This window comes from Euprymna scolopes, chromosome 25, assembly GCF_053919585.1.
Source record: "Euprymna scolopes isolate OS-2025 chromosome 25, ASM5391958v1, whole genome shotgun sequence".
Lineage (NCBI taxonomy): Eukaryota > Metazoa > Mollusca > Cephalopoda > Sepiida > Sepiolidae > Euprymna > Euprymna scolopes.
Window position 1 is genome coordinate 107,449,369 of NC_136506.1, and position 13,991 is coordinate 107,463,359.

At 37.0% G+C, this 13,991-nt stretch overlaps 1 protein-coding gene across 1 annotated transcript in view; it reads right to left on the reverse strand.

Moving 5' to 3' along the window:
* The window catches only part of LOC145247559 (uncharacterized), a 42,849-nt gene that overhangs the window by 18,983 nt on the left and 9,875 nt on the right, over positions 1 to 13,991 (reverse strand). Inside the window, exon 3 of the mRNA XM_080109404.1 lies at positions 1,556 to 1,743. Within this exon, the coding sequence (XP_079965530.1) occupies positions 1,556 to 1,743 (188 nt within the window). The remainder of the gene's footprint in view (positions 1 to 1,555; positions 1,744 to 13,991) is intronic.

Sequence of the window (13,991 nt, forward strand, 5' to 3'; positions counted from 1 at the left end):
CTATAATAAAGCCCAATGTGTATATAAAATAAATATTAATCTGTTCCATCGCATAAAAGTAGTGATTAAAACATGTGCCTTTTTATGGCCCTCTTCCCTCCAGGACAAAACCATTTCAAGTGAAAAGAAGCAAGAAAGCAAATAGCAAGTCAGACAACCACTACTGCCTAAAATGAATATGGAAAGAAACATTCACTTTAAATTAAAACTTAATAGTGAATGTTTTTTATTAATTTAGGTCACTAGAAAATAATAATAATAATAATAATAATAATAATAATAATAATAATAATAAAAAAAAGAAGAACTACAATAATAATCAGAAATAATAATAATAATAATGATAATAATGATAATAATAATAATAATAATAATAATGATAATTTACATATAAAAAATTTAATTCTACGATTTGATGTGATAATTAAAAGAATACCTGCACCAGGACAGGGAAAAGTAATTCCCAGAACAACTTTGCACCATTTTTATGTTGTCTTACACTAACCCTTATCCTTGAGTAACTTATCCTTGATAAGTGTTGACTCATTAGACTGGAAGAATATGTGTTCTTGTTCTTTCGTTTTATTGTTCACTTTGTCTTCCATGAAATTAACAAAACCCTGCCATCTGAACACTAGCTCAAAAGCCTTTGCTCTCACCACAGGGCCACACGTCCATCTTACCCAGCCGCGTTCTTCTTTCTCCCGACCTCACGCTGGCCATAGCCAGCTATTTCTTGCTTTCGACTTTACACGTCCATTTTTTCCGGCGAGCACTTTGCTTCTCTGCTGACCACATGCTGTCCTTTTTTCTTTTCCTTGTGACAGAAGCTCGTGTACACTTGCTAATTTGCATACGTGCTGCTGTTGCTGCTAATCCATACAATAGCCATCTATTCTTCAGTTGCTGCTGATATTTTCACATGCGCTCTGCTACATTTTCATCAATAATTAATTTTCTACTTTATCATTTTTCGTAATTTTGGGCTATTTTACTAATTTCGAAATGACAATTCAATAGAAATCAGTGGTTTAAATTAAAATTCAATTTTTCGATATTTTTTTTTTTTATTCAATTTTCACCCCAAACAATGCACAGTGCCACTTTGAAGCAGGGGGCTACTATCAGGGACTTAAGTAGCAGGGTCATTATGAAGGGAGATGAGTAGAAAGATGTTTGTTAACATTACAATTGAACTTCTGCCTATCAGTGCAGTTGGGAAAGCAGAATCCCGGAAGGGAGTTCCAAAGACCCGCAGTTCTGGGGAAGAAACTATTGGAGTAAAAGGCTTTCTTGCACCTAGGGATCTCTACTGTAAAGGGATGAGACTTAGTAGCTTATCGGGTTTAGTTACGTCGGGGAGGTACAAGTGTTTGCAGTTCGTCAGAGCATTCACCATTAAAGTATTTGTAGAACAGGCAGAGGGATGCAACATCTCGTCGATGGGACTGAGGCTGAAGCCTAGATGACAGTTCAGGACCTATCAGATTGGTGACTCTAAGCAGCAAAACTTTTGCGAACATTTGAAAAAGTGAGGATGAATTTTAAACATTACCTGCAATTTTTTGTGCTTCTCTTCATTCTTCACGCTTAAATATGCAACGGTGATGTGTCGTGAAATCTTGTTGAGTGCAAGCATTTCGTTGAGGCAAATATCCAAATCTGTGAAGAGTTCTCCAGGTAAAACGCGAAGAACAAATTTGTCATCCCAGAATTTCGAGTAGAGAAAATCCCAGAATTTATCTGGAAACAAAAAAATTCGTTCTCTAATAATTTTTATTAATATATATGAATAACTTTTTATAAATATGAATAACTTTTTAACGGTAGAAATTTATATAGTGCTTTAAAAATAATACACAGAAAAAACTAGGGGCCCTTTTTTGCCAACAAATTCATCATGAGTTAATCGTTGGTATAACACTGAAATGTAAAAATGAATTAAATTATCACGAAAGAGCAAATACTCAGGGATATTCAAGGGAAAAAAACGAATGGGAATTTGTGTAAAATAATATATACTAGCAGTTCAGCCTAGCTTTGCTCGGGCCCTATGTACTGTTTATAGCTTTATGTGCATATATATATATATATATATATATATATATATATATATATAGATATATATATATATATATATATATATATAAAAGTGAATGTGTCTGTGCGTCTGTCTGTGTGTCTGTCTGTGTACATTTCTCTACGCAATAACTCTGTCAATTTTTAGTCTACAGACTCGAAATTTGATATATAGGGTACTGAGATTTGGGAAAATCTATGTGATCGGTTTTCGGCCAGAAATCTGGCTGCTAAGGGGTCAAAGTTCAACGATTTGATCTTTGAGAACTCTACCAAACTCCTCCGACAATTTGAGATCTACACACTTGAAATTTTAGATATAGTTTTCTTGGACATGGATATAACTTAATAACTTAGTTTGAGCCCAAAACAATGAATTTTAAGAGATCATAATAGGGGTCAAAGTTAAAAAAAATTGACCCTTTTTGCTCAGCATACACCTCCTAACACCCGGGCAACGCCGGGTTGAAATGCTAGTATATCTATAAAAGTGAAAGTGTCTGTGTGTGTGTCTGTCTGTCTGTATACATTTCCCTACACAATAACTCTGTCAATTTTCAGTCTACAGACTCGAAATTTGATATACAGGGTATTGAGACTGAGGAAAATCTTTGTAATCGGTTTTCGGCCAGAAATTTGGCTGCTAAGGAGTCAAAGTTTAACGATTTGACCATTGAGAACTCTACCAAACTCCTCCGACAATTTGGGGTCCAAACACTTGAAATTTTAGATATAGTTTTCTTGGACATGGATCTAACTTAATAACTTGATTTGAGCCCAAAACAATAAATGTTAAAGGTTCATAATAGGGGTCAAAGTTTTAAAAAATCTGACCGTTTCGGTCTCTAGCAAATTACTCAGACAATTTCTGGTGTAAACATTTGAAATGTGACATAAAGGGTATTCTGAGATAGGGCAAGCTTTTAATCAGTTAGGGTCGAAAATTTGAGTTACCAATATATAAATGTATGTATGTATGTTTGCATGTCTACCTAAAACTTTCGACAGAGGCAACGGATTTTTACAAGATCAGTATTGTTTTCAAGTTTGACCTTTCAGACAACAAATAGCGAAAAATTGGCTAAAAACATGAATATCTTCACCTTCAACTGGGCATTTTTCTACAGGAGGGGTCGCTTTTTTCGACGATATTTTCGAAAGTCATCCTCTCTTTTCGATTGTCTGGCCTTAATTTAAACCTACGTCAATTCCGGTTTGGCGGTGGTCGTAACAGCAAAGACGTCAGGTTTTTTCCCGTTCTTTTCTTCCTTTGTGCTACGGGTTCGACCCTCACTTCCTACTACCACTTTTTTCTTTTTGTTTTTTTTGCTCAACATACATACACCTCCAAACACCCGGACAAGGCCAGGCACTGATGCTCGTATGTATATATAAAAAATTTTTGACTCATGTCCAGGTAACCTACATCTAAAATTTCAAGTGTTTAGACCCAAAATTGGCAGAGGAGTTTGGTAGAGTCTGCAAAGGTCAACTCTTTCAACTTTGACTTTTTGGCAACCAAATTTTCGCCCCAAAACTGATTAAAATACTTACTTCACGTCTGAATACTCTTTATGTAAAATTTTTTTTTTTTTTTTTTTACATGGGGGTCACCACTTATCAAGGCCAGGAGGCCACTCAGGGATAAGGGTTATTGCGTGTACAGTAATCAATGAGATAGTATTGTAGTAATCATTAGTATTGGAGATTTGATAGAGTGTCTTACTTAAGGGGGCGGTTTGTCAGGAATTTGTTTATGTTGGATTTGAAGACATCCAAGTTGTAGTCAGGTGGGAAACAGGGGAACGGAAGAGAGTTCCACAATCATGCACTTCTAAGAAAGAAGCTTTGTCATGGAATCCACATTTGGATTTAGGCACAGATAAAGAGTGGAGAAAATTATTGACAGTAGTTTCAGCCAGACGGGTTTTTCTCATGAAATATTGGCGAGAGGGGACGAGAGATTGGAGTTCAGACGAGCACTTGCCATGGAAATAATGATAAAATAAAGACAGGCTTGTAACGTCTCTTCTGTGGGAGAGAGGCTGCAGGGAAGAGAAAAGGGCATCCCCCACCAAACCACAAAGTCTATTTTGTACTCTGTCAAGGCAGGATAGGCTGTTTTTAGCAGCTCCTGCTCAGATGTGGCAGCAGAACTCTATCCTTGGATGTACTTGGCTTTTATATAGACAGAGAATTGCATCAGTAGTGAGATATCTTCTGGAGCGGTAGAAGGATCCCACCATTTTCCCAGCATCCCTGGCAACAGATTTGATGTACATGTTCCATTTCAGATCAGGAATAAAGGTTAAACCCAGAAACTTGTCAAAACATGGAGCCTCCCCAAGATGAGAGCCATCCATTTCAATTGATGCCAGATGGGGATCAGAGCATTGATGATGTAAAGATAGGAGCTTTTAGATGCATTAAAAGTAACCAACCATCTCTTCCCCATTGTACCATGCGCTCAAGATCAGAGAAGAGAGAATTAGAGAGAACGTTGTCATTTACGGCCTTTGATGTGTTGCCATAGATGGTCGTGTCATCAGCATAGATGTCAACGAATGATTTAAGTATGTGTTTTGGGAGATCATTGATGTAGATCAGGAAGAGAGTTAGGCCCAGGATAGACCCCTGGGGGACTCCAGCATTAATACTGTGGGCCTCTGATTTGTGCCCATCAACCACTACTCTTATGAACCTATCAGAGAGAAATGATTTAATGATTGAGAAAACATTTCCAGTAATACCGTAGCTCGAAATCTTGTGAAGTAGGCCCTTATGCCATACCCTATCAAAGCCCTTTGATTTGTCAAGAGCAATTACCCTGGAAAGGAAACCTTTGTCAAGAGATTCACTAATCCTATGGGATATAACCATTAGCACATCTGCTGTAGATCTTGCAGAGCTGAAACCATATTGCATGTCACAAAAAAGGTTGTTTCTGTTGAGGTGGTTGACTACTTCTTTATTTAATATGGATTCCAACAACTTACTCATGACACACAGAAGACTTATTGGTCTGTACTGAGAGGGAGATGACTTTTCACCTGAATTCTTAAATACAGGGCATACTGATGAGATTTTCCAGGGTGTTGGAAAGCACTTCTCCTTAAGGCAACGCTTAAACAGTTTTGTAAGTATGGGGGCAAGTTCTGGTTGGAGCTTTTTCAGCACTATAACTGGAATGCCATCCGGGCCAGTTGCTTTACTGGAATCAAGGTTCTTGATTAGCTTGGCGACCTCATGCACAGATCCAAAATTGGCTGAATAGTTTGCTAGAGAACGCAAAAGTAAAATCTTTGGAACTTTGACTACTTGGAATCCAAATTTTCGGCCAAAAACCGATTACAAAGTATGCCCTATGCGATAATACACTTTATGTAAAATTTCAAATGTTTAGACAAAAATTGGCTGAGTAATTTGGTAGAGAACGCAGAGTTCAATCTTTTAAAACTTTGACCCCGATTTTGACCCCTTAACATTTATTGTTTTGGACTCAAATCAAATTAAAACGTTTTATCCATATCCAAGTAATCTATATCTTAAATTTCAAGTGTTTAGACACAAAATTGGCGGAGGAGTTTGGTAGAGTTTTCAAAGGTGAAATCGTTGAACTTTGACACCTTGATTTCTAAACCAAAAACCGATTACAAAATTTTCCCGAATCTCAATACCCCTTATGTCAAATCTCGAGTCTGTAGACTGAAAATTGACAGAGTAGCTTGGTAGGGAAATGTTCACACACAAGCAGACAATTTCACATTTATAGATATACTAGAAGTTCAGCCCAGCTTTGCTCGAGCCGTATGTACTGCTCAGAACTTTATGTGCATATATATATATATATATATATATATATATATATATATATATATATGTATGCATATATAAGGTAAATACGCCTTTAGCCTCCATGTAGTCGCCCTCTACACCACAGTACCTGCACACCCAGCAGTAGATCTAATCACCGATCACATATCCTTCTGCAACTTACACTGCTTCGGCCTCACTCCCTCAGACATCCACAAACTCTGACTTATAATAGTAGACAGCACATATTTCACCTACCAACGCCAAGCATACAGACAAATTACAGGACTGCCCATGGGTACCAGCCTCTTAGGAATACTGGCTATCTCATACATAAACAGACTTGAACGCCGAACCCTCAACACGTGTAACTCAGTCATATTCCTCTTGAGATATGTCGATGATATCCTCATCCTCACATCATCACGCGCCGATGCTGAGAGCATTTACGGCATATTCTCCGATACCGACCCACACATATAATTCACCATTGAACACCCCAGTGATGACGGATCCTTATCATTCCTAGGAACCGTCATTACTAAATTCTACCGAAAAGCAGCTAGCCAAAGTATACTTGTACACTACAAGTTGGCCCTCCCTACTAAAGCCATTATCTGATATGCTAGGAATGAGATCATCCGCATCCAAAATAAGTGCAGCAAGCCAAAAGACAAGACAGAATGCACAAAACAGTTCCACCAGGTCCTAGAGACAAACGGATACCCCAGCACTGTCATTAAACACCTCTGCAACACGAGAAAACGTGTAAGAAGCTTCCCCACCAATACCTGCTTCCTTAAAATGCTCCATCTCAGTGACAAGATCACAACGGCTATCCGCAGGGCTATCAGAAGAGAGGGTCTCACTATACAACTAGCCCACTCTGAACCATCCCTTAGACAGAAGCTTTCTAAACGCAAGCACAACGAGGACCCACCACCATGCACACTGACAAACTGCCCCATATACCCCGCAACCACCTGCCAACGCACACACGTAGTCTACAGACTAGAATGCTCTGCCTGCGGAAAATTCTATGTGGGCAGCACCACAAGACCCCTACACATAAGAATCAAGGAACACACACAAACACAAGCATCATCATTCCACAAACACCTCAACACCTGCAGAAACACTAATACATCTATTAAAGTCGATATTTTAACCACAGAATGCAATATTGGGAATCTTCGCATAAAGGAATCATTACTAATATCCAAATTACAGCCAGAACTCAACAACAGCATGGAGCTCGGATCATCATTCAGTATATAAATTTACATACGGCTCCCACCAAAGACTTACCATTACAGCCCTAACCCATTAGAACAGGTACACCATTGCACACCGCTAATACACCAACTCACAGTCCAGACAGGGCCTTACTACAAGTCCCCTCCCATATAAATTATATATATAAAAAATAAAAATAAAAATAAAAGAAATTTAATAAATAAGTAAAAAAGCAATATATATAAAAACAAAAAATAAAAAAAGATAGTTAATTGAAGTAACATAAACCAATTGAAAAAAAAAAACTTTTGATTCAAGCTAACCCACCTATTCAAACCGTAACAACACTAACAACAAACACAAATAAATTAATAAACAATAACAATAAAGAATTAAATGAAAAAAATGTCCCATCTATTACCACTTATCGTTTTATGAAAATAAATAAATTAACAGCTCCCAAGGAATGTCAATCCAGTGCCCCCCTTCCCACTAGGTGTATCAGAATTTTAGGCGGAATTTTTGACACCCCCAACAAAAAACTGCGAATAAAATATATAAAACTCGTAATTTCTGTTTTTAAAGTGGGTTGTCAATTTTCTTTATGAAATATACTTCCAAAATAAACTATTACAGTCGTTTAAAACATAATAGAAGTATTATTTTTTATTTTTTAAAAACAATGTTTACAAAATGTCTATGCACGTTCGTAGACATTTCGTAGACTATATTTCATTGCTCGCATTGTGATAGCCTTCTAAATCTCTACTACATACCTATCCCACACAATGCTTCAAGCAAACTACATATCAATCCTCTCTCTCTCTCTCTCTCTCTCTCTCTCTCTCTCTCTCTCTCTCTCTCTCTCTCCATATATATATATATATATATATATATATATATATATATATTTGGTAAAACTGGTAATTAGTAAAAACTTGAAGAGAGTGCTCAATACTATTGCAGAACAAATATGTTTTATTTTTTATTACCGTTTTATCTGTTTGGCTACATATGTTTCAGATGTTGGACCATGTTTACGATCCAACAGCCTCGTCAGGCCTCGCATAAGTGGTTGTTAGTATTTGGAAAAAAGTGATTTTAAGAAAAAAAAAAAAAGAAAGAAAAGGGGAGAGGCAGGTGTTGACAATATTTCAGTTTTGAAGGTTAAAGATACATTCAATTGTAATGTGTGTGTTTGGGGGGGTAGCAGATTCAGGTAGGCGTGAGTGGAGATATATGGATATAGGGAAGGGGGTTGGAGAGAGAAAGAGAAAAGTGAAGGGGGTAAGGAGAGTAGACGGGGAAAGTTTCAATATTTTGTTTTTTCCGCAAGGTATATTAAATAGATGGGAGAGGGAGAGAGAGGGAGATCGAGAGGTAAAGAGAGAGAACGAGAGAGAGAGAGAGAGAGAGAGAGAGAGAGAGAGAGAGAGAGAGAGAGGGGGGGGGGGTAGTGTAGATGTCATTTTTTTTTTTTGACACGTACGGGGTTCGTTTAAACGTTTGTAGTCGTTACACGTCGGCTTATTCTTTGCCGTTTCTAAAGGCATCCACATACAGACACATACGTACATGCACATATATATAAACAAAGTAAATGCAGACATACATGGTTCATAAGTAGACATACACATATACACAACTGTTATACATATATGTACACTCACAAAATATATAGGCACATATGCACATATATATGCATACATATACACACACGCCCACTTATATACATATATGTGGAGATAAGGTATCCAGTAAGAAATAGATGTACATACACACACACATACATACACATACATATGCATCCACTCTTACACACGCATATGCAATTACATAAATATAGATATTAATAAAGATATTAATAAATGTTAATAGAAATATAAGCACGTAGACATATATAGATACACACACAATTATACACACACACACACACACATATATATATATATATATATATATATATATATATATATATATATATATAAGTTTCGTGGTTAAATTTTAAATTCTGAAAAAACAACATATGGAGACATATATTCGATTTAAGAATTTATTGCTTGATAAAAGGAATATATAGAAGACGTTATTTTAATTTATTCATATTTATACAAGCATGTCCATATGTATACTAAGTAAATAAGGTAAAGTTAGGACAAATAGACAATAATAGATAAAGAAATAAAAATAACAATATAAAATAATGAAGAAATAAAAAATATAAAATTTTAAAATTAACAATTTTAAAATATAAAAAATATTTGAAATTAAAAAAACAAGCAGATGGTTGTGGTATAGGTATATTTATATCTGTATGCTTGCGTGCATCTACCCGTTTATGCCTATGTATATGTGTGTGTATCTCTACAGGTATGCATGGCTGAACAGGTGTGTGCGGATACAGCTGTACCTGAGTTTATGTGCAGATTTGTGTTTATATGTGTGTGTGTGTGTGTGTGTGTGCCTGCATCAGCGATGCATTTAGCACCGAAAGTGAAGTCAAACGAAACCACTGCCCAAGGCGCCAGGTTGGTAGCCCACCCCATGTGTGTGTGAATTTTACGATGCATCTAACCGGCCCCTCCTTGTTAACTGTACCCATACATTTATTTATTTATTTATTTATTTATTTATTTATTTATCATTATTATTATTATTATTATTATTATTATTATTATTAATTAGTTATTTATCCTAGCTTTGCCTTGTTTGCTTGGTACAGGTAGGAGCATGTCTGTGTATGCATGTATATGTATGTATATATATGTATATATATGTATGTATATATATGCCCAATGCACCAGGTTGGGGGCCCACCCAGTGTATATGTGAACTTAGCGATGCATCTGCCCAACCTCGCAATATAACCACAACCATCTGCTTACTTTTTTAATTTAAAATTTTTTTAAAATTTAAAAATTTAAATTTTTAAAATTTTATATTTTTTATATCTTCATTATTTTATATTATTATTTTTATTTATTTATCTATTATTGTCTATTTGTCCTAACTTTACCTTATTTACTTAGTATAAATATAGACATGTTTGTATATATATATATATATATATATATATATGTGTGTGTGTGTGTGTGTGTGTGTGTGCATGTGTGTGTGCGTGTGCATATAATTGTGTGCGTGTGTCTATATATGTCTACGTGCTTATATTTCTATTAACATTTATTAATATCTTTATTAGTATCTATATTTATGTAATTGCATATGCGTGTGTAAGAGTGGATGCATATGTATGTGTATGTATGTATGTGTGTGTATGTGTGTATGTATGTGTGTATGTACATCTACTTCTTACTGGAGACCTTATCTCCACATATATGTATATAAGGGGGCGTGTGTGTATATGTATGCATATATATGTGTATCTGTGCCTATATATTTTGTGAGTGTACATATATGTGTAACAGTTGTGTATATGTGTGTGTATGTCTACTTATGAACCCATGTATGTCTGCATTTACTTTGTTTATATGTACATGTGCATGTACGTATGTGTCTGTATGTGGATGCCTAGAAGTGTACATATGTATGTATATGTATATATGTGAATATGCGCGTGCTTTAACCTATGTGATAAAAAAACCATTAGAAACGGCAAGGAATAAGCCGACGTGTAACGACTACAAACATTTACACGAACCCCGTACATGTCAAAAAAAAAAAAAAAAAAATGACATCTACACTAACCCTTTCCCTCTCTCTCCCTCTCTTTATCGCTCGCTCTCCCTTTCTTTACCTCTTATTCTCTCTCTCTCTCTCTCCCATCTATTTAATATACCTTGCTGAAAAATCAAAAGCCAGTTAAAATTTAAAACCAAAATATTGAAATTCCCCCTTCTCATCTTACCCCCCTCACTTTTCTCTTTATTATCCTCTCTCCAAACCCCACTCCCTATATCCATATATCTCCACCCACGTCTATCTGAATCTGCTACCCGCACACACACAATACAATCGAATGTATCTTTAACCTTCAAAACGGAAATATTGTCAACACCTGCCTCTCCCCTTTTCTTTCTTTTTTTCTTTTTTTCTTAAAATCACTTTTTACCAATGACTAACAACCACTTCTGCGAGGCCTGACGAGGCTGTTGGATCGTAAATATGGTCCAACATCTGAAACATATGTAACCAAACAGATAAAACGGTAATAAAAAAATAAAACACACACACACACACATATATATATTAAAATGTTTGGCTCATGTCCACATAACCTATATCTAAAATTTCAAGTGTTTAGACACAAAATTGGTGGAGGAGTTTGGTAGAGTCTGTAAAGGTCAACTCTTTCAACTTTAACGGCTTGGCAGCCAAATTTTCGCCCAAAAACTGATTAAAAAGCTTGTTTCATGTTTGAGTACCCTTTGTGAAAAATTTCAAATGTTTAGACCCAAAATTGGCTGAGTAGTTTGCTAGAGAACGCAAAAGTCAAATCCTTTGAATTTGACACCTTGGCAGCCAAATTTTCGGCTCAAAACCGACGAAAACGCTTGCCCTATGCCTTAATTTTTTTAACTTTTTTTTTTATTACATTTTCACCCCAAACAAGGCACATTGCCACTTTGGTGTAGAGGGCTACTATCAGGGGCAACAACTACTGGGGTACTATGTTGGGATTTGGGCAGCAAGATGTCGGTTCACGTTACGCTTGAACTTCTGCACGTCAGTACAGTTGGGGAGGCAGTGGCCTGGAATGAAATTCCAGAAGTTAGCGGTTCTGGGTAAGAAACTACTGGAGTAGAAAGATCTTTTACATCTAGGGATCTTTACTGTGTGGGGTCGGGATTTTGCTGCCTGTCGGTTTGTCGAGGGTGTCTACGTCGTGGGGGCACAAGTGTCTGCAGTTCGTCAGAGCATTCACCATTAAAATACTTGTAGAACAGGCAGAGGGATGCAACGTTTCGTTGATGGGACAGAGGCTGAAGCTTAGATGTCAGTTCAGGGCCTATCAGATTTGTGACTCTCTTTTGAACCTTGTCTAGGAGCGAGAGACTGGTAGCAGATGCACCAGCCCAAATGTGACAGCAATACTCCATACATGGGCGAATGGTGGCCTTATAGAGGTACAGGATACTTTCAGGTGTTAGTAGTTTTCTAGCACAGTAGAGAGAGCCTACCTTCTTCGCAGCGGCCCTGACAACGCTTTCAATGTAATTGTTCCAACTCATGTTTCCTGTGAACGTTAGGCCAAGGAGTTTGAAAGATGTACTCTCAGATAAAGAGTCATTGGCCATTGCTATTGGTGGCAGAGAAGGTTTCTTGTAATTATTGAAGGAAACCAGTTTAGTCTTGCCAGCATTGAATGTGACCATCCATTTTTGTCCTCATTCCACTACAGATTGAAGGTCACCCTCTAGTGTTTCTGCCATTTCTTTAGTTATGTGTTCATTTGTTTTCCTGTCGTGTCTGTTATAGAGTGTGGTGTCATCAGCATATATACCCATCTCAGAGGCAATTTTGTCGGGGAGGTCATTAATGAATATTAGGAACAATAGAGGTCTAAGGATAGATCCCTGAGGCACTCCCGCATTTATATCATATTGTTTAGATGTACGACCGTCGAGGACAACCTGGATTTTTCTCTTATCTAAGAAGGATTTAATTATGTTAAGTATTCTACCAGTGACACCGTATGATCTAATTTTCCTGAGGAGACCCTCATGCCATACCTTGTCAAAAGCCTTAGATATATCTAGAGCTACCACTCTGCCCTCCCCCGCTTTGTCCAGTGAATGATATATACGTTCAGAGATTACAGTGAGGATGTCTGCTGTGGAACGGGCTTGTCTAAATCCATATTGTTGGTCAGTCAGAAGTTTAGCATCTGTAAGGTGATGGACTAGAGCATGGTTAATTAAGGTCTCAAATATTTTGGCGAAAAGTGGGAGGAGGCTAATGGGGTGATAATTAGATAGGTCAGTTCTTTCACCAGAATTCTTGAATACTGGTACTACAGAAGCAGTTTTCCAACAGTCCGGAAAGCAAGATTCATTAAGGCATTTGTTGTAGAGTTTGGAGAGAATTGGAGCTACTTCGGCTGAGCACTTTTTTAATAGCACAGCTGGGATGAGATTGGGTCCACATGCTTTTGAAGTGTCAAGGTTTTTTATGATAGCATGCACCTGAGCAGGGGTGATTTTTAGATCATCTAGCATGGCGTCTGTCCGCAAAGGAAAGTCAGGCAGGGGATGGTTGGAAAGGTTCAGTGTGGAGTTTGAGGCAAACCGACTGGCAAGCATATTAACCTTGTCCGTTGCTGAGCAAACAACCTCGTGATTGTTGGTTAGTGGGGGAATTGTTGATTGCCCATTATTTACTACACTGTTGTAGATTTTCCAGAAGTCACGCGTTCCTAATTTTTGTGCTTCTATGTGTTTTTTAGAGGTTTCACTTAATGCACTTTATGTAAAATTTCAAATGTTTAGACCAAAAATTGGCTGAGAGGTCAATTTTTTTTAACTTGACCCCGATTTTGACCCCTTAAAATTTATTGTTTTGGGCTCTAATCAAATTATAAAGTTTGATCCATGTCCAAGTAACCTACATCTAAAATTTCTAGTGTTTAGATGCAAAATTGGCGGAGGATTTTAGTATAGTGTTCAAAGGTCAAATCGTTGAACTTGAAAGCCAAATTTCTCGTTGAAAATTGATTAAAAAGATTTTCCCGAATCTCAATACCCATTATGTTAAATCTCGAGTCTGTAGGTTGAAAATTGACAAAGTAGTTTGGTAGGGAAATATAGACAGACAGACAGACAGACAAACACACACACACACACACACACACACAGACAATTTCACTTTTATAGATATACTAGCAGTGGTGCCCGGCATTGCCCGGG